Here is a 21,771-nt window from a genome sequence, read left to right as displayed (position 1 = left end):
CAACCACACCAACAACCCTTGGCACCTCAACCAACGACATCAAAACCACAGTTTTGAAGCTTTGGTCGAGGGTTATACCAGCTATACAGTGCCAATTTGGCCACTGCCTACACCATTTCCATCATGCATGGGAGCTGATCACACAAGACCGCTGGGTCTTAGAGATAATCTTATCGGGCTACTCCATCCCATTCACTACCCGCCCCCCTACCCAACCCACCTCCCCGTCCCTCTTCAGGGATCCCTCCTATGAGCACCTTCTAAGGCAGAAGGTACAACACCTCCTCCTAGGAGCCGTGGAACCGGTTCCCACTGATTACAGAAGGAGGGGATTCTATTCCCTCTACTTTCCGACACAAAAGAAAAATGGAGGGTGGCGCCCAATATGAGACCTCAGAAAACTCAACAAATTCTTACGCTCCCAGAAATTCAAGATGGTCACTCTAGGCACCATAATACCAGCACTGGAACAAGGGGACTGTTTTTCATCCCTCGACCTACAAGACATATACTTTACTTAACCGTAAAACACCTAATACACAACGTTTTCCTATGCCCACTGGGCGAAACCAAGATCTGTTTACAGCTGTTGGGACACATGGCCACCACCACATTTGTAGTCAAGCACGCAAGACGACACATGCGATGCCTCCAAGGCTGGTTGAACTCGGTGTACAAACCCACCAGACACCGTCTACACAAATGCGTCATGCCACTTCGTCAGGTCTTACAATCCCTCCGGTGGTGGACCATCCCAGAAGACCTATGCGCAGGCATCCTGTTTCAACAAAAGACATCATCAATCATGATCATGACAGACACCTCCCTCTTGGTATGAGGGGCCCACTTGGACCACCACACAAACACAAGGCAGGTGGTCACTATTTGAGACACACCTTCACATAAACTTACTAGAACTCAGAGCAGTAAGGAATGCTTGCCTTCACTTCCTATCTGTCATAGGAAATCAAACAATTCGGGTAATGACAGACAATGTCGCGTGCATGTTCTACATCAACAAGCAAGGTCGGTGCCCGGTCCCATTCTTTATGCAGTGAGGCCATGAAACTTTGAAATTGGTGTATCCGACACCAGATCGACATCTCAGCTTCCTACCTTCTGGGATGCCAAAACATCATGGCAGACACACTAAGCAGACATTTTCCATTGGAACACGAATGGGAATTGAACCCCACGGTCTTACAACGTATCTTCCACCTCTGGGAGACCCCATCCATAGACCTGTTCGCCACAGTGAAAAACCACAAATGCCCTCTATTTTGCTCCAGGGTGGGGATCGGACCCGGATCCCTGGGGGATGCTTTCTTCATCACCTGGAACGCAACACTCACGGACGCATTCCCGCCCATACAGTAATTCACCCAGTCCTACGCAAAATTGGGGACAGCAATGCCAGAGTCATACTTATTGCACCAGCATCGCCCAGACAGACCTGGTACTCATACCTGCTACACATGTCAGTCTGTCCCCTATGGTCTTTTCCGATGAGACCAGACCTCCTGCTACAAGACAAGGGCCAGATCCTCCATCCACAACTGGAAAAGTTTGGATGCTCCGTGGTTTCGTTTACACAAGCTAACCTGTTCAGAGCAAGTCAAGCATGTGTTATTGAACAGCAGATGTGCCTCCACGTGTAACACCTATCTGCAAAAATGGAAATATTTTTCCACATTGTGCTCGAACAGACAACTTACCCCCAGCACCTTGCCTCTTTCCGTGGTGCTAGATTATCTAGTAGAGCTCAAGAACTCAGGATTATCATTAAATTCATCTTGCAGCAATTAACATATTTCACTACATAATCGATGTAGTAGAATTCTTTAAAAATTTTACCTTAAAGAACTGGAAAACATACCTGGATATTTGTTGTTTTTCAGTGAAGTAGAAAGTTGATTATGCCGTGGCTCCAGTCCTGCTCACAAAACGTTTCCTTGCAGGACTTCACAACCTCTACCCTGAAACACATCTCCCTACCCCACCTGGGATCTGAACTTAGTCCTCCGTGGACTCATGAGAACCCCCTTCGAACCCCTAGCTACTTGCTCATTACTATACATGTCGATGAAAGTAGCTTTCCTCATCACAATCACTAGAAGGGTGAGCAAAATTAGCGCTTTGATGGCTTATCCACCATATACTCTGTTTTTTAAAGATAAGGTCATGCTGCGCCCCCACCCAAAGTTCCTTCCGAAGGTGGGATCTGCATTCCACCTCAACCAACCCGTACACCTTCCCACATTCTACCCAAAGCCACATAAAACCCTACAAGAAGTTTCTTTACACACTCTTGACCTCAGAAAGGCTATTGCATTCTATCTAGATAGAACAAAACCATTTCGAAAATCCTCCAGACTATTTGTCTCAACAACAGAATGATCCAAAGGCGCAGCGATATCTAAACAACAATTCTCCAAATGGATATCAAGCTGTATTCACACATGCTACCAAGCCCAGGCCATTGAACCCCCAACCGGGATCCGGTCCCACTCCACTGGAGCCATGGCAACATTGGTAGCATTCCTCCACAACACGCCCATTGCGGAAATCTGTAAAGCCGCCACATGGGCTTCTGAGCATACCTTTACCAATCATTATGCTATCACACAAGACTCCAGGGTGGACGCCATACTTGGCCTCACTGCCCTATCCACCTCTACTACACTCGACAGTCCCAAGTCCCCTCCTCCTTAAGGGGTACTGCTCTACCGTCATCTGAAGTGGAGCACCCACAGGGACAGCACTCGAAGAAGAAGAGAGGGTTACTCACCCTGTGCAGTAACTGAGGTTCTTCGAGATGTGTCCCCCTGTGGGTGCTCCACTACCCACCCTCCTCCCCTCTACTTTAGAGTTCAGCATAGGGACTCCACGGTAGAGAAGGAACTGAGGGGGTCGGGCTGTGCACGCACTAACCAGCGTTCCAACATCTGCGAGACAGCTAGGGTGTGCGCGCGGCCCAGCCAGGCACTGCTACTGAAGATCTCCAATCAACGGCGCCGGGACGCACCGTCACCTGGAGTGGAGCACCCACAGGGGAACACATCTTGAAGAACCTCAGTTACTGCACAGGGTGAGTAACCCTCTCTTCCTTTGAAAATTCTGGCCTAACATCTAATTAACATTTTGTTCTGCATTGTTTTTGCAGTCAAAAGTCTTCTCTGTTTACAAAGCCTATGTAGTATTAGTGTGATTTATAACCAGACACTGATTATTTCATTTCAGCTGAGCGAACTAATGTAATGAAACAACTCCCTTTTTAATGTGTGTAAGGATAACAAAGAACCATCTGTGTGCACATTAATATGAACAGTTTAATAGAATTGCTATCAAACTAGGTTTTTTCCCTCATCGGTACAGTAATTATCTTTTCAATGGGATGATTTATTACATACACACACGTGAAGACCCTAAAGCTGCCGTTAAACTCAAAAGACTGAACTTATTAGAGTTTTATATTTTTTTGTTACAACACACATGCAACTCTAATTTCTGGTTGGATTTAGAATTGTATTTATTGTTTTGTCATTATGATAATGGCTTTCTTGGAAAAATGAAATTGAATGAAAAAAACAGCTGGTGAAAGGTTGGGTTCTTTCTGTCAAGAGAAGAGCATGTTGTCAGTAGAATTCTTTAAAAATTTTACTTTAAGAACTGGAAAACATACCTGGATATTTGTTGTTTTTCAGTGAAGTAGAAAGTTGATTATGCCGTGGCTCCAGTCCTGCAAACACTTACTCGTGTGCTTAACTTTAAGCTAATGCACAGTCCCATTGGTCTTAATCTATTTAGAGTTAAGTATATGCGTGAGCGTGCACAGAATAATTAATGGGCCAAGTTCTACAATAATATGCACAATTCTGGACTTCAGGATTTGTCCCAATGATTTCAGGGGTGGTTACCCACAGGAATTTGTAGGCAGATTTTGCCCTACTCTCCCCTCTGCCTTCCCGTCAATGTTCTAATGAATGTATGCTTTCAATATATATTATTTTAAAGAGCTCCACTATTTTATAAGTACTTATTCTATGGCAAGTATATCACATTGCTTAGTCATTAATTTAACAAAACTGTTTTTAACAGGTTATTTTTCAATGCTCATCACTAAAAGGTCCATATTAACCATGGTGGTATCTACAGTACCAGAGTATTTTTCTATGTTTAAAATGGAAAATAACTTCTGTATCTCCAATACTGTTGTATGATAACTGTTACCAATTATTGTACTATTGTTTTTATTTGTTGTTGTAGTTGTTAAATATTGTAAAAGTTTCCTGAGTTACTGGATGGCCCAGATCACACACAACTTCATAAATTATCACAAATACTTATAATTGCATTCAGACGCAAATTGGAAGCTAGTGCAGTATGTGATCTGATTTTCACAATGTACTAAATACCCAAGCTCTGAAAATCAGGCTCCTTTAAGGTTTCTCAAGATGGGCACTCAAAAAATTGAGCACCCAGAATCATTAATCACTTCTGAAAATTTTCACGCATGAGGTTTTCCTTTTAATAGTGGCTGTTGATAGCTGAATTGAGGGCTGTTTTGTTTGTCGTCTGGTGTTGGCATGTTATTTTTTTTTATTGTGTTTTAAGATATTTGAATTCATCTATAGGTTTTGACTATGAATTAATGTTTTTGTAAACAAACACAAATAAATATATCCCCAGAAATAGGGTTGGGTTGTAGATTAAACACTGACTGTGTGTTTGAGAAGTGTGACTCTATATACCTCAGTAAATCCCATCTTGCTGGCATAGAAGGATTTGGGTTAATTTTTGCTGCTGTGTTTGCTGATAGAGATCAACTATTCCTTAGAATGACAACTGAGACTCTTAATAAAAAATTTCAATTATATTATAATACCTACATTAGCAACTAAAGCTATTTTCTTTAATCCTGTCAGTGTGTATTAAGTTTGCCAGCAGGATGGTTTTATTATTCAAGTAATCAAACATAATGGATGTAGTAAGATGCAAATAACATACATTTCATATAGTTGGGGAGATGAGAGAAATCAACAACCTTGCTGTGTCACGTGGGAATAATATTTTAAATTTCATTAGCATTTACAATCGAAATTGATGTTCCTACAGACAATAAAAAATAAGGGCCCAACTGTCAACCCTTACTAACATTTGGAGAAAACTTAAATGAATAGTCCCAGTATAGCCAAGTAAGTACTCACTAACATGACTAAGAGTTCCACAAATGAGCCCTAAATGAAATATTCCACACTTAGTTAATTTATAGAATGAGTTGTCACATATGTTAGGTAATTTAATATACGCACACTTCTGTCAGGGCAATCACTACTAAATGACATTTAACAATTGACTTATGAGTAACTTCTAATTAAGAAACCTCTAAGAAATTATGTGGTACTTTGACAAATTCTAATTTTCATGTAACTGATCTAGAAGATTTATTTTGTTTAAGATCAACAAGCTAAAAGAGTTTAAATGTATGAGTCTATTATTGAGAAATAAATAAAACGCTTTGTAGTAAATGTGAATAAACATTTTTCATTCAGCTTAATTGCTTGTTAAGTGCAGTAACTCCACTTCATGTCTGGAACCTTGTAGAAAGCAGGAGTGTTTGTGTCACCTGGCATGAAAAGTTTGCAACAGAGGTTATAAAAAGAGGACCACAATGCTTCTCAATTCCTTTCTGGCCACTGGCTATAAGTATCAGAGCCTTTGTTCCCTTGCCCTACAAGTGTCCTTCACTATTTTCTCTCCATAATCTGGGATTTTTTCCATGTTTCTCTTTTATTTGTCAGCTAGGGTAATTACTGTTTAGTGTAGTTTGTTCTTAGTGCACTCTTCTGTTTGGAAAAACAACAAGGAGTCCGGTGGCACCTGAAAGACTAACAGATTTATTTGGGCATAAGCTTTCATGGCTAAAAAACCCACTCCTCGTTTTTGTGGATACAGACTAACCCTCTGATCTTCTGTTTGGGGCTCAGTCCTAGTTTCAGATCAGTAAATGTTCTAATCCATCTCCTTTGGTTAGGTATTTCCTAATGTCTAACGTAAATCTCCCTTGCTGCAATTTAAGCTCATTACTTCTTGTCCACTCCTCAGTGGATAAGGACAATTTATCACGCTCCTCTTTATAACAACCTTTTACATACTTGAAGATTGTTACCATGTCCCTCCCCTCCCCCAGTCTTCTCTTCTCCAGATGAAACAAATCCAATTTTTTTTAATCTTTCCTCGCAGGTCATGTTTTCTAGATCTTTTATAGTTTTTGTTGCTCTCCTCTGGACTTTCTCCAATTTGTCTGCATCTTTCCAAAGTGGCTGTCAGAACTGGACACAATAGTACAGCTACGGCCTTATCAGTGCTGTGTAGAGTTGAAGAGTTCCTTCTCGTGTCTTGCTTATAACACTCCTGCTAATGCATCTCCGAAAAATATTTGCTTTTTTTACAACAGAGTTGCATTGTTGACTCATATTTAGTTTGTGATCCCACCCTTCGCTGCCGAACATGGAAAAATAATGGGCTTCATAAGATATGCCTCCGATGACACCAACATATTAGTATCCAGCTAGCATGTCGGGTTACTTGTACCATTTGGGGGAAGGACAGTTGTCCAGAAAGTGTTTTGATTGTGCTGTCTTAACTCCCAATACAGTAGGGCAGGTGTGCTCAACCTATGGTCCGTGGGCCATACATGGCCCACCAGAGCATTTCATAAGGCCCATGCTGGGGCTCAGGCTGTCAGCCTAGAGTGACCAGATGAGAGGAAGAAAATATCAGGACACATGGGGGTGGGAGGTTGCCAGTGGAGCTGAGTGCTCCCGGCGCAGCAAAAAAAAAAAAAAAAAAAAAAAAAAGCCGAGTGCTCCCAGCGGAGCGAAATATCGGGACAAACACCTACATATTGGGATGTCTGGTCACCCTATGTCAGCCCCACACAGTGGGACTAGAGCTGTCTGTGCCGAACGGCAGGGCTCAGGCTGTCAGCCCTGGGCAGCTCTTTATTTTTGATTTGGGAGAGGGTGATGTGTTCTTTACTGTTTTCCCCCCCCTGTTTTCTATCATTCTGATACATGTTTTATGCACTGATTTATTTGTTTTTAAATTGACAATACCATAAATAGAAACAACCTATCTAAATACATATGAAACAAGCTGAATTTAAAATATAAATCCAACAGGTGACTTTAAATCTTTTTAAAATATGTAGAATCTGTTTGGCCCACACAAAGTTGTGCTTAGATTTATGTGACCCTCCTGTGTAATAAGGTTGGGCACCACTGCATAGGGAGACTCATGGAGGAGACGTTGGAGGAGGCAATGGCAATGTATCAGCTCTGAACTTTCAATTTGTGTGCTTCTTGGTTTCATTGAGGGCTTCAGGTTCGACGTCTAAGAGCTTGTTCATTCCATATTGCATAGATCTGATGATGATCTCTGATCCTCACAGACTAACCTATTCTGAGTCCTTGGGAACTCTTTCAGAAGTTTGGAAAAAAAGAGAAAGAGGAGGATGCAGGAGCACTCACCCAGTTTTCAGTCAGAGTGGAGTTCTAAAGCAGAGAAAAATCATGTATTCAAAACTCATGAGTCAGGCCCCCAAAATTGTGAGGTTTTTTAAAATAATAATTTTTGAATTCTTTTATTTGCCTTCTGGTTTCTGCTCCTTTAAGGGTGCATTTGCTTCATGTTTTCAAGTTTTCTTTGCAACTATGAGGGATAGAAGCTTTCATTTAAAAAAGTAAGCAGATTCTTATGCAGTCTCTTGATTGCAGCAGCTGGGGCTTTATGAAGAGCACCAAATAACATAAAACTCATGATAAAATCATGAGAGTTAGCAACACTGCCATGGTGCCATTTTAGTGGAGCACTCCATGGAGCTGTAGAGTGCATCAAATTTGAAATCAAGGACTGAGGGGACTTCTTCGCTCCCCTAATCCTTAGTTCTGTTGGAGGGAGCATCTCTGGTTCTAGAATATCTCTCAGAGCCTCCTGGCACCAAGGTCAACTTGTTGGTTCCTTGTTTTTTCTTATGGTGGGAGGAGTTTTATGTCTTTTCTTGCACCTGATTCAGTGTCAACTACTTGACTGATTCCCCTTGATCCCCTATTGCTCTTCCTTGGACTTGCTGTCCTTTGGAAGATTTAGTTTCCCCAGATCTGAGAGCCACTGAGCTTGTTTTCTGTTTCTGTAAGTTCCCTTTCAAGGACAGAAATTTCTAGGAGCCTTCCTGGTGTCTTAACTGTCACTGCCTAAGGCACTTGCATGTTTCCCTTTTATGCTCAATGATCCATTTGGCTTCCCTAGTCCCAGTCTACAATTACTACCTGGAATGGCACAGCCTTTGGTTTGGAAGCACATTTTGTCCAAGACAAAACTCACAAATTACTGTGTATTTTGGAATCCCATCATAAAGGAAAAATTACACATCCAATAAATAAAGGCTTAGAATTTACCAGATGTTATGGCTTACTCCTAGATCAATCCTTCCTGTGGATTCATCGGGTACTAGTAAAGAAGTTTTAAATATTTTTTCCTCACATCCAAACCTTGGTTCGCTATTTGTCTGAGCTGCAGTGGTAAAGACCAAAGCTCAGTTTCCTGAGTAATGCTTTAAGATGTGGCCAAAAAAAAAAATCAATAACTTGAAGAAGAAAGCTTATTATAGCCCTAAGAATTGAGAACTACTAGCTGGTCCTCTCTTGGTTTATTTAAATATTTGGGAGAATATCTACTGAACCATCTTCCACAAGAGATTTAGGCTCCATTTCAGCAAAGCACTTAAGCCTGCGTTTAAGTCTTATTGATGTCAGTGAGACTTAATAAAATGCTTAAAATTCAACACTTGTTGAAGTACTTTGCTGAATCAGGCAAATTATTTGATTCTGAAGGTCAAAGTATTTTGTGATATCCATTAAGCATTGTATGACGTTTCAGATTCTGAAACGAAGGCAGTGCCACTTTCCTCTCTTAGAAGAGACATTTTGGGCTGAAGTCATGGGACTGTCTTTGGATGTTCAAGTGAGAACTGAGAATTTAAAATCTTGAATGTCTTTAAACGGAAATAGATGAGGTCTTTGAGAAAGGGAAAGAGAGCAATCCACTGGATCGGTAGGTCTATCTCAGATTCCATTCAGGAGAGCATCCTTTGTCTGTCTTGCTTCACTTTCAAAGGCAGTGCTCCTGAGGTCACTTTCAGTCCAACAGTGGCTTCCTCCCAAATATCAAAGTGGAAGATCCCAGAAGCAGTATAGCAATAACTCTGCTTCCACTATTCTGTTAGCCCCATTTGCTTGGGATGGCTGTTGCCCTTATCTGGACAGTTGGATAGAGCACCATCTCCTCAAGGAGTCAGAGCCTCTTTTTGCGCCATAAGTTCTCTCTCTAAATTTTCAGGAGTAAGGATAAAACTAGAAAAATCTACTCTGATTCATATCCAAAAAGTAGACTTTACTGGGGCAAGTTTCAGTTCCTTAAAGACATCTGCTTTCTTTCTGAGAGAGTGTTCAGGATTTAAGAGATTCTATTTTCTATCCTCCGTGACAGCCTCAGAGATCTGTTCAAATCATCCTTCTATGCTTACTGGCATCTCCCACCTTTGTGACTAGCCTAAGACCTCTCCATCCTAGTGTCAACTTCTTGAGCAGACACAACTATCCTGATTTCTAGACATCTGTCTCAATGGTACTATGAACTCATGCATCCCAGAACATGGGTCAACAGAGGCTCTATTCTTGAAGAATTACAGTTGCTGTTGAGAGAGAGTGTGTGTGTGTGTGTGTGTGTGTGTGTGTGTGTGTGTGTGAAAACCCTGAATATGTGAATCTCAAATGTCCATTACATTTTGTGGAGGAATGTCTTCACATGCTTCCCAATAAATCACTTACTGAATGGAATATGAAATATCTTACAATACAAAAAGAGAGTTATGTTACAAAACTGTAAAGAGTGTTAGGTCATTTCAGGAAGTTTTTTGATATAGTGTCTAAGATTTTTTTTATTCTTTTGTGCTTACATTTTTAAAATATTGGGGGGCGCATTTTGATAGAAATGTAGATAAAATGGGCTGCTGAAATTATTAATGTTTTTGAAATTTCTGAGGCTCTGTGTTGACACAAAAATGATATCTGATACTGCCATTGAGTTTACCACTGCTCCTTCAAAAAGAAATTCGGTTTCATTCTTTAAATGGCTGGTAGCCAGTGACATCTTTTAGAAAAATAAGATCTCTGAACACTGTGCTAAAGGATTAATTTTTGTTTAGAATTACATTGTTCAAAATGCATGTAATGACCTCTCTCTGTTTTTGTTGAGCTAAAATGTTTTCTTTAAAATCAACATAGTGGATTTAAAGAGTATGGCTGTGGCTTTGACCTGAATATATTGACAAATGCACATTCAGTTCTAGAAATTTTTTTAAATTCTAGTAATGTGTCAAGCAGTGTTGATTCAGTGAGCATAAATTATATTCCATTAAGGATGGAGATGAAGATGCAGATTTCATTTTACACATTTTTCAAATTCTATCTTGAGTTTGTGACCAAATATGGACCTAAATCAACATCCCAAAAGAGTAAAGACAGTGGCCTTGTGTCTTAACAAGCTGTAGTGTGGATACTATGTTCATGGAATACGAACAGAGAATTTAGATAAAAACATAAAATACTCTTTTTGGAAGGTTACAGCAAGACTGTTCCTTAAAATCCAGAATCTTAGTATACAGGACCCCAAGAGCAGAGAGAGAGAGAAAGCAGGCTGCTCCCTAAAGCAGAGAGGGACACTCATCCCACCTTACTCTAGGCTGAATCTTTGCAGATTGACTACTGCTAGAGCCGGTCACATGCTTCCCTATAGAGCCCCCTAGCTGAAAGCAAGCCTAAAAAAACCTTTGAGAATTTAAATTGTTGGTTTGCAATTTTAACACTGTTTTCATTACACCACAGTGGGGGTGGGAGGAGGGTGGCTTTGTACCACTTTTTTGTTTCCCTTGTTCTGAGCTTAGACAGCTGTTCACACCAATCCTGGTCCCACCCAACTGTAATGGTCCCAAAAGAACCATTACAGTTGTTGGGATAGCCAAAACACAGAGGCACTGCAGCCGTGCTCCCTTCCCGATACTTCCTTGTGCTGGAGACAGCAAAGGGGATGTGATGCAGAGCTGATTAGGACAGCTCTAGGTTGCCCAGGGTTATCTGGAACAGGTGAACACTTAGCTGGCCAATTAGGCCAGTGGAATAGAACAAAGAGGCTGTAATGGAGACCAGGATTTCCTCCAGTGTCTGGTTCATAGGAGTCTTTTGATTTGTCTTAAGCTGTAGATGGCATTGATAACCAATAGGTTGTGTTGAGTTTTCACGTTTTGTTGGCTGAGTTATTAGGTAAAAATACTGCAGTTTGTAGGTGAATTAATTATGTATAATAGCTTTATGACACGAAAGATAAATCACTCAGCATATTTAACAGTAACCAACCAAAGCATATGTTTTCAGTAATAAATAAATGTCAGATGCAGATCTCATTAGAGTATGCACTGGAATTCTCCCTAGAATTGGCCATTAGTCTTTGGAATACTTTACTATTAGGGGGAAAAGGAAGAAAATGGGCTAAATTCTGATGTCAGTTACACTGGAGTCAATCTGGAGTAATTCCATTGCAGTCAATGACCTTTATTCAGAGCTGTGGTTGAGCTGAGCATCGCACAGCCCAGAAAAGGGGTGGAGAAGGACCAAAAGTGGCTTTATGCCAATTCTGGGCCTCCCAGATTCAGAGGCAGTGGGGAACTGCAGTGGTCTTCAGCATAAACTAGTGCAGCCCCAGGATCTACTTTAATTTACATAAAGGGCCATTGAAGCAGCCCACTACAGCCGGAGCACAGTGTATTCTGGCCAAGAATCCTCCCTTCTAGCAACTACCCCTGGTAGTTTCCATGCCTCTGGGAGACGGGAGCCAGTTGCCTGGTTTGCAACGTTGTATACCCACAGAGCAAGTGTTCACGTGCCAGAGCAGAGCCTTGAATCAGGGTTGCACATTTTGAGGTGAAATCCAGACCAGTGAGAAGAATGGAAGATTGGTGAGGAAACTACCTTGAACAAAGAATGTAGCTTGTTAAGCTGGTTCTTAGCCATTAGAAAGCATACGTTTACTTGTGTTTGTGTGTAACTCTTGCTAATGTTATTACTTCTACTTGGTATAACTTAACCTATGTCCTCTTGTTAGTAAACATGTTATACGTTTAATCTAAACCAAGCCAGTGCTGTGTTAACATTGAAGTAATTGTTAACTCCAGTTAATGTGGCAAACTGCTGAGTATTGTCTCTTTAAAGGACCATTTCTCTGAGTGGCCCAGAAACGGGCTGGACACTTCAGGGCAGATGTTTTGGGGAAATTCAGGACTGGAAGTGTGCAGAGGCCCTCTTGCCAGCTGGTGGAAACCGGGGGTGTCTGTTGTGTTGTGGCAGGCTGCTCGGCATCAGCATCACTGAACCAGGGCTGCACAGACACTTGGGCCTGGTCTACACTACGACTTTAATTCGGATTTAGCTGCGTTAATCCGAATTAATCCTTAACCCGTCCACACAACGGAGCCAGTTACTTCGAATTAAAGGGCGCTTAAAATCGATTTCTGTACTCCACCCCGACGAGCGGAGTAGCACCAAAATCGATTTTGTAAATTCGAATTAGGGGTAGTGTGGCCGCACACCACCGAATTAATGTGGTTAAAATGAATGGGGTAGTGTGGCCGCACACCACCGAATTAATGTGGTTAAAAACCGAATTAATGTGCTTAGTGTGGCCGCGCACAATCGAATTTATACAATCTGTTTCCCAAATTCGAATTATCTAAATTCGAATTAATCTCGTAGTGTAGACGTACCCTTAGGATACTGCATGCTTGTCTGCTGGCTGTTGGTGTCTGGGCTCTGAGCCACAGCAGCAGAGCATTTAAGGCACACAGGGTGGCAGGGCAAGTGGTGACACAATGCCTTATTAGTCTGGATTGCACCCCAAAACATGACATATCGCCACTGTAGTGACTTTGCATTTACATTTGGAGTTACCAAGAACAGAATTTGGCCCCATCTCTGACTTTCTACATCAAAATTGCTGTGTTTATTTTTTAAATCAAATTTGCTTATAATTTGTAATCTTAGCCCCAAAAATTCACGCCACATACAGTATGCATAATACAGCCAAGCAAATAATTCTCAACAAATAATTTGAAAATCTCATCCTCTTCCTCTGTTTCCAGAATGTCAGCAAGTTGATCATAGGCTCCTCAGATTTATTCATTATTCTTATTGATTCAGCATATTTTTGCCTTTTTTTCCTCATTTTTTTACTTTATGAATTGATTGCAAACAGTTTGCTATGAGCATTTGGTTCTCAACAATGAAAATACGAGATGTATTGGTTGGTCACGTGATATTGTTTCTGTTACGTGGCTGAATGAGCCTACCTGTTATAAACAGGAGAAGGCACCGGACCTTTGAATCTCTAAGGGAGAGGTAATCAGTTAGAGATAAGTAGCAGAAAAAGAGGATTAGGTAATTTTAGAAAATTTTAAACCTTTCACTTTCTGGACTATTACAGTCCTTCCTAGAATCATAATTCCTGGAAAAATTACATCACTATGAGATTTGCTGGCTGCATATGAGCTAATAAAATTTAATTTTCTGTTGTTACATTCACACCAAGTAGTCCTGTATGTGTATGTGTAACTGTGGCTGAAAAGGTGTGGTCAGTTCCTTGTCAGATTCTTTTAATTGCCTATGTACCAGGACTCTAGCAAGGGATTTTTTGAAATGCTGCCTTCTTTCTGTGCCAGCATTTGTCCTATGCCACATAAAATATTCCACTTCCAATGCAGATACTTGTGTATGTGAGTTTAGAATGGACTCTGCATGATCATTTTTGTGAATAAAACTTGATTGCTTGAATATTCACAGAAAACAAACAGAAAAGAGACACAAGCATTGCAAATGCCAATTCATTTTTAAATTCAAGCCAATATTTGTTGATTTTTTTCAGTATCTCCCCATCTCTAGTATTAATTAGTTAATGTAAGTAAAGACAAAAAGCATTCTACAAGTACTAATTATTGTTGGTAAATCCTATTATTAAAATGAAACCCTCATCTCCAGTCTCATACAGTTTTGGGGCCAAATTCCACTCTCCTTTACAAGACAACATACATATTAAAACCTTCTTCTTGCTAGTTGTTACAGTGTATTTATTATTTAATCATAATCATTGTCATAATGAGATTTGTTTCTGATAGAACCCAGAATTTGCTGGGTGAGGTAAGAAGTCACCTTCCAAAAAATATATAGCCATTTTAGCAGGTTTTCTGCAACTTTCATCCCCAGCACTACTAAACTCAAAAGAGATGATTTGGCCCATAGTTCATGATATAGCAGGTGTAATTAGTTCCGGTTTGTTTTACCAACTTTTAGTATGTTTTTTGTAAGTAAGTGCTCATTTCAAATTTCATTCTGCAAAACAATTTTTAATATGATTTTACTGTATATTTTTATTACAGATACAAACTACACAGTGTAATAATGTTAACCTATGGTATGGTAGCTATATTTCCATCTAAACTAAGATAATCTTCTGTTATCCCCACATCTCCCTCCTACATTTTTTGTTTTACAGCATTAAAGGCACCTTTTTCATTTATAGTCATACCCTTCATGTGAGTGGGCAAACATTCAGATAGGAAATGACTGTTTATTTTAGCCTGTTTTCTCCAGGAAATTCAGCTGCAAAGTGAGTCATTAACACATTGTATTTTCTAGTAGCACTTTGACCTTATACCCAGTAGTCCTATAAAATCTGTGGCAAGGTGTTGTATGCTATCTTTTGTTGTTAAAAATTTATTTTTAATTCATGTTACCCTGAAAGTTTGTGGGATAAATTAATAGTGGTGGACAAGGTAGCCACAAATCACTAACGACTAGAACTTCAGTGTGTTAGGGACAAGTTCCATGTGTTGTGCACATGTAGTATTCTGGACAATAATGAGAAAGGGCCAGATCCTCAGCTGATGTAAAACAACATAGCTTCACTGATGTCAGTGGAGCTGCACCGATTTACATCAGTTGAACATCTGATCCAAATGATTTGCTATGCCAACTGTAATTCTAATGGTTTTTAAAATTTTCTTTATTGAGGAATTGTAAATATATATAAATAAAGCAGCAAAAAGAACAAAAGAATATATTTTACAATAGTAGCATACTCATTAATAATAAAAGAAATTCCTTACATAGATTTCTCACATCATTTTTGTTTTAAGTAAAACAAAATAAATGCCTGGATTAGAATATAACAGTTCATGAAGATCAGAACATAAAAACATCCACCTACAAAAGCAGCAACAATTTTTTTTCTTCCTGAGTGACAGTCAATGACACTAGTACTTTTTTACAAAACAGGTAATATTTTACTTCTCTTTCCTATTATTCTTTTTATGCTTCAAGAAGCACACTATTCAAGATTAAGAAACAGACCTCAAAGCTCTACAGTTTTCAATCATTCAGTGGCTTTGTGGCAGTTTTAAAAAAAATTAAAGCCAACAAGGCAAGAGGACCAAATTAACAGGGATTTCTTTTTCTTACTTTGAAATGTATATGTGAGTTTTGTCCAGGTCTAGCACATGCCACACTTGCTATAATGAATGTGTGTGCAGAGAGGTTGAGTTGATTTCTCTCTCTCACTCTGTTTGCTGCAGTGATTTTCTGACCACCTAAATCACATAGTTTCATACTCTTATGTATTGTATCATTTTTCTCTCTGAGTTGGATTGTGCCATTTAGACAATGCCAATGCAGCATGGAGCCTCACCATCCTAGGATGTGTTTTGGACACACAGTCCATTCCCAAGTTCCTGGGAAAACAAAAAGAATGCACTGCTGCATCATTCCTTTTGAAAATTCAGACAGCTTCCCTGGTATGAGCAGACCAGAGCAGAACATGGTGAAGCTGTGCCCTGCATTCTCCTTTTGTCATGTTTTATTCCCCTAGGAGGAAGCAACTACTGCACCTGGCCTATTCTTATGTTTGGCTCTTGCAGTGTGTGGAAAGAAGGAAGGGCTGCTTCTGACTGCCCACCACCACCCTCTCTTGTACACTAGGCCCAGACATATTCTGGCTCTGATTCTTTATAAAAGAGAGAGTCAGATTTGGTAGGGAAAATCCTCAACTGGTATAAATTGTTGTAGCTCCATTGAAGTCAATGGAGTTATGACAGCTTATACCATCGGAGGATCTACCTTGATGACTCTGTATTTTCTAGCTAATAAAGTAGCTGGGAAAATGGGCAGGGGGAAAGAATCCTCCCCTACAGACTACAGAATACCTGCAGAGTGACTCCAGAAAACCTACTTTAGCCCAGTGGTTCATAACCAGGGGTACACATGCCCTTGGCAGTACGCAGAGGTGTTCTGGGGGTACATCAACTCATCTAGATATTTGCCTAGTTTTACAATAGACTACATAAAAAGCACTAGCAAAGTCAGTACAAATTAAAATTTCATACCTACGATGTGTTTATACTGCCCTGTATACTATATGCTGTAATGTAAGTACAGTATTTATATTCAAATTGGTTTATTTTATAATTATATGGTAAAAATAAGAAAATAAGCAATTTTTCAGTAATAGTGTGCTGTGACATTTTTGTATTTTGATGTCTGATTTTATAAGCAAGTAGTTTTTAAGTGAGGTGAAACTTGGGGGTACGCAAGACAAATTAGACTCCTGAAAGGGGTACAGTAGTCTGGAAAGGTTCAGAGCCTCTGCTTTAGCCCAGTGGCTAGAGAAGCCACTCTGTACCCTCATGCACCAACCTTCTGATAACCTGTTGAAGGGGAGGATGATAGGATCAGCATATCAGTGAATCTCTAACCCAACCATGACTCACATGGAGCAGGATTCTGCACCACTCCAGGGGTGCAAGCTATGCTGGTTCTGACCATTGAGGGACCCTCCACACTTGCAGATTTACTATCTACTATACTCGTTAGTGTGCAAAATGCACTTGTTTGCATTTGGTCTCCTCAGACTGGATTATAGCTTTTAATTGAGTAGGCACAATCTCTCCCCAGGGCTGCTGCTTGCACACAGATGGAGGAGATTGTCATGTGTCTGCCCACACATACACACATACCCATACGCTGGCCATGCTCCAGGGCCAGTGTACTGGGAGGCTACAGCAGTAATCCAGTTTCTTCTCTACTCTTTTTCCCTCATCCTGGTCCCTGTATGAGGGAAGAAGCAATGAATGAGCAATCCGTGATCTCCCTGGAGCTCAGAGGCTGCTGTTATGAATGGTTCCTGCACAGCCATACAAGGTGTTGGGGCGCGGGGTGGGAAGCTCCTTGATCGACTCTCCACCCTGTACAGCCACGCAAAGACTTTTCACAATTTGGGCCCCAGCATTAGTGCAAATTAATGAGAGTCTACTATGTTTCTGACTCTACTTTCTGTGAAAAGAGAAAATTGAGATGGACTCCATAAAACCTGATTAAATCAAGTTATCTATAGTTTTTTTTACAATGGATAATACAAAACTCCAGAAGATATTTCCTTAGCAGAAGGATGGGCCCACTGAAGATTTTGACCTCCTCCTAACTCCATCACCCTTTTTTATTCTTCCTTTTTGCTATGCAAGCAGAAGAAGTCCTTCCATTTTGGTTTCCATCTCCGGGCCTCTGTTTCATTCTCCTTCCACAAGGGATTCTGTGGAGTTTATAAGAATTGGTCAGAATTAAAATCCAGACAAAAATGTTGAAAGTAAGTGTTATGGCAGACAGCTTGTTCAGCTGAATTTTGTTCACTGAAAAGTATCCTTTTAAGTCTATTCTGATTTTTAGAGTTTTCTTGGAGCAAATTACAGTGTTCCTATTGGCCACCAGGACGCCAAATTTTGTGGAGGTTATAATGTGGCTGTTTAACAAAATTATAATACTTAGCATTTATGTAGTGTTTTACACTTCAAATCACTTCACAAACATTAGCTTATTTATAATTCTGGATGATAAAAAGACCATTCAGACAATTTTCAAATATACATTTCTCTAATTTTTAATTTAAAAAAAGAGGAGGGGAAGAGCAAATAAACACAATTTATACGTTTAGTCATTTTTAAGTAACATTCTTGATTTAAAAAAAAAGAAGCACTTAATCTTGAGCCAGATTCCTTTTCTGGCTGCCTTAACAGGTTGATTTCAGTGCAATTTACACAGCTGGACAGGTCTGCGGGTGGCCGGAAATGTTTTAGGTAGGTGGCCGTTTACCACGGGGTGAATTAATATGCAGTGAATAGGAAATCTTGCAAGGACTTTTGCCCAAAGTTCATAAGTAAAAATCATTCTAACATGTCCATCAGTTTCTTTTAAAACATTTAAGATTTGTTATCAGATGGTTCCTGTTGAATCCCTAGATAGAACTCTGTAATGCAGTACCGTATATCAACACAATGTTTCTCTGACGAGCTTAGCCAGAAACAAAAGAGCTGGAAGAGAGACATGAAAAACATACAAGAACTGAGTTATGCTGATGCATCAGAACATGCACATTAAAGTTAAAATTAAAAATAAAAAGCAAATTAAACAGAAGGAATGCTGGTGTCACTGACCTCAGTTTCAAATGAAGGGAGAAGCAGCCAATATCAGCATTTATATACTACATGTATCTTAGCAGAAATGCCTAAATTTAATGTAATTCCATTGGTACAAGGGAACTGGATGTCTCTATTTGTTTATTGATTGCTGAGAGGTATTTTTAGATACTTGAAGAGAAAGGATGGTTCATCTGGGAAAAGTTTTATTAGAGATATGGTTATGACAGCATCCTACAAAAGAATAATTTATGGAACAGAGTACAGGCTGGATGATTTTGAAGAAAACGTTGGTATATCTGAATTTTAGAGGAAACCTAAGCCCCTTACCCCCCAGTCATTAACATCAATAATACAGTGAAACCTGTGTTAGAGACCACCTTTGGTAGGCAATCTTTTCTAAAAAGTTACTGTCCCATATTATCACCAAATGCATTGAGCATTGTTTTACTCCAACTTTATTAAATGCCACCTTTATTAAGCAGCTAGTTTTTTTCTAGTTTTCTAATGGTCACTCAAGACTGGTTTCACTATACTTAAATGGGTATGTCACAGCTTGCTGTGTAAGTTCAGGAAATGGGGCAAACAAAATAAAGTAGCATACAATAGATTTCTCTCTGAGATATTTTCCATCTTTTTGGTGATAGTGGGTTGGTTTTCCATGAATGAAAATGTATAAATTGACTTATTAGCAGGGGGATAAAACTGTTCACAGACTTTCTAGCTGTAATAGTATACGTTTGAAAATTTCTTTTAACTGTACTTATCTTGTAAACATCTATAAAGAACAAACATTAAAAAAGTGAGCACCAGATTAGGGTAAGTTTTAAATTTGTTAACCACAAGTTTTCTTGCAAGTAAAATTTGATTTTATCAATGTGCATTGAAAGTAAATATGAGGGTTCATAACATGGGGAAGCAATCTCATTTTTAAGTTCAGAGTGAGTACTTGAAAAATGACATGGACATAATTTTTTCTTCTCTTGTGTTACCAGTGATTCTATAAAAGATGCTAAGTCAAATGTTGCTAGTAATAGAAAAATTACTCTAACCAACATGTAACTACACAGTTTGATCCAATGTAGTATATGCTGCAGAATAAACGTGTCTTGCAGATAAAACAGCAGAATAACTCCTAAATGAAGACAAAACTGATTAATATTAATGTTCAGTTATTTCCATTCTCCCACTGATAAATATTTTTGTTTCCTTACAGATATTAATGAATGCCAGCTGCAAGGGGTATGCCCTAATGGTGAGTGTTTGAATACCATGGGCAGCTATAGATGTACCTGCAAAATGGGATTTGTGCCAGACCCTACTCTTTCAAGATGCATACGTAAGTAATAGAAATTATCTAAAACAGGGTGGTTTTTTCCTTGCAACATACAGTGAATTAAGCAGATTAGACTTTCAAACAAGCTAGTGTTGATTAAAGATATTGTAATCACATATAGTTACAAAGAAGCATAAATCATCAAGTTAGAGGTCTCTTAAATACAGGACAATAATCAAATAGGAAGATGCCATTCTGAATCACGAAGATAATGGATGACCCAGAGGATGCAGCTCCCCAAACCAGGAAATTTTCAAAGTTGCACAATCAACCATAATTCTGTCACTTCGTATTATATGAGTGCTTGACTTTGCAACCTTAATAATGTTCTTTTATTGTAGTTTTTTTGTATAATTTCTTAGGTTTTTAAACAAGCAGACTTAAAAAAAGTCCATCATGTGGCATCATATTGACACCCACATGGGTCATCAGTGGGGTTGGAATCTTTAGATCCACCATACAGATCTCTGCCACTTGAGCTCAGAGTAACTATAGCAATAGTAGGTTGTCATCATCTACGATGGAACAGCTCTAGAGGGAGATGGGACACTTCGTCATTTGTCAGTGGTTTCACAGAAGAATGGCTCAGGAATCTTGGGTTGTTTTTTGAGTATGTATGTGTCAGTACGGAAACCACTCTAGGTGGGTATGCACCTCAGGAGTGCCAGATAGAGGTCTTTTGAACAGCAATGTCTGCACAGGCATTCTGGGCCTCCTTGTGCTCCCGCGTGAGGGCATAAAGAGTGAAGCGACCAAGACCCTCCCTTAGTTTTCTCTTAATGCCCATTTCAGTGAGATGGAACCTGTCAAGTTTCCAACCCACTAATTCTTAGCTTCAGCTAAATCTTTTCAAAACCTGCAAAAACCTTCAGAAATCTTCTGATTCACTGATATATGACCATTGTAAACTATATCAATCCAGTGAATATTGATGGTCAGACCCTCCTGTCCACCCCTTCTGTACAGACCCTTCGTACAGGACACTCAACATGGCAGATCCCAAACCTGCAGTCTTCAAGGCCTGTCCATCCTGTAATAGATTAATTCCATTGAAAGATGTTTGATGTGCCTATCATTCTCTACAGAGCAGGTAAGTCACAGAATGCATGGTTGAAGCTTATCTCCTGGAGCAAACTAGGTCTGTTCAGATCCTAAGGAGAGGGCATGAGAATGCTAGTAGCAGACAAGCCAGATTCATTCAGTGCCCTGTTTAGCAAATGCCTAAGACCAACACAGAGAAGATGGGACTGCAAAAAGATCTGGCACCGACACCTCTGGCACAGAAGCAAACTCCATTGTCACTGCAGACATCATCAGTACTAAAGCTGACACCTCTGGTATCAATGTCTGGCACCAAAAGGGAGCATTCCAAACACAGAATTAGAATCCAGGAGTAGCTCTGTGTCTTCCCACAAGATACTGTAAAGCTTCCAGAGAGAAATCCACCAAGTCCCACCTGGCCTCAAGGGCTGGTGATATGGAGCATCCTGTGGCACAAAGATCTCTGGTACCATCTCTGGCTTTGGCAACACTCTCCGCGGCATTGACGCCTACAGCTGAAGATGTGTCTCTGGAAGAACCATTAGCATCATTGGTACAAAGGCACCTACTGGTACTGGTTCACACCCCAGTATTAAAAGAACTCTATATCTTGGCACATCATATATACACAGTCTCGGGTCAAGATGGTAATGCTTGCCTCCATCATTCTCTCTCTCCAAGCTCAAAACTGGTTCATGGCTCTTGACTTGCAGGATGCATAGTTCCATATAGCTATCTATCCAGCCCACAGGTAATATCTAAGATTCAC

At 39.9% G+C, this 21,771-nt stretch overlaps 1 protein-coding gene across 6 annotated transcripts in view; it reads left to right on the top strand.

Annotated features, from left to right (window-relative positions):
• LTBP1 (latent transforming growth factor beta binding protein 1) overlaps nucleotides 1-21,771 on the top strand; it is a 315,320-nt gene that overhangs the window by 165,879 nt on the left and 127,670 nt on the right. For all 6 annotated transcript variants that reach the window (XM_026649615.2, XM_026649614.2, XM_026649611.2 and 3 more), the window contains one exon: nucleotides 19,842-19,964. In XM_026649615.2, the coding sequence (XP_026505400.1) occupies nucleotides 19,842-19,964 (123 nt within the window). The remainder of the gene's footprint in view (nucleotides 1-19,841; nucleotides 19,965-21,771) is intronic.

The sequence above is a fragment of the Terrapene carolina genome, unplaced genomic scaffold (assembly GCF_002925995.2).
Source record: "Terrapene carolina triunguis isolate 2854851 unplaced genomic scaffold, T_m_triunguis-2.0 Scaffold85, whole genome shotgun sequence".
In the NCBI taxonomy this organism is placed as follows: Eukaryota; Metazoa; Chordata; order Testudines; family Emydidae; genus Terrapene; species Terrapene triunguis.
This window is presented reverse-complemented; position numbering and strand designations above follow the sequence as displayed.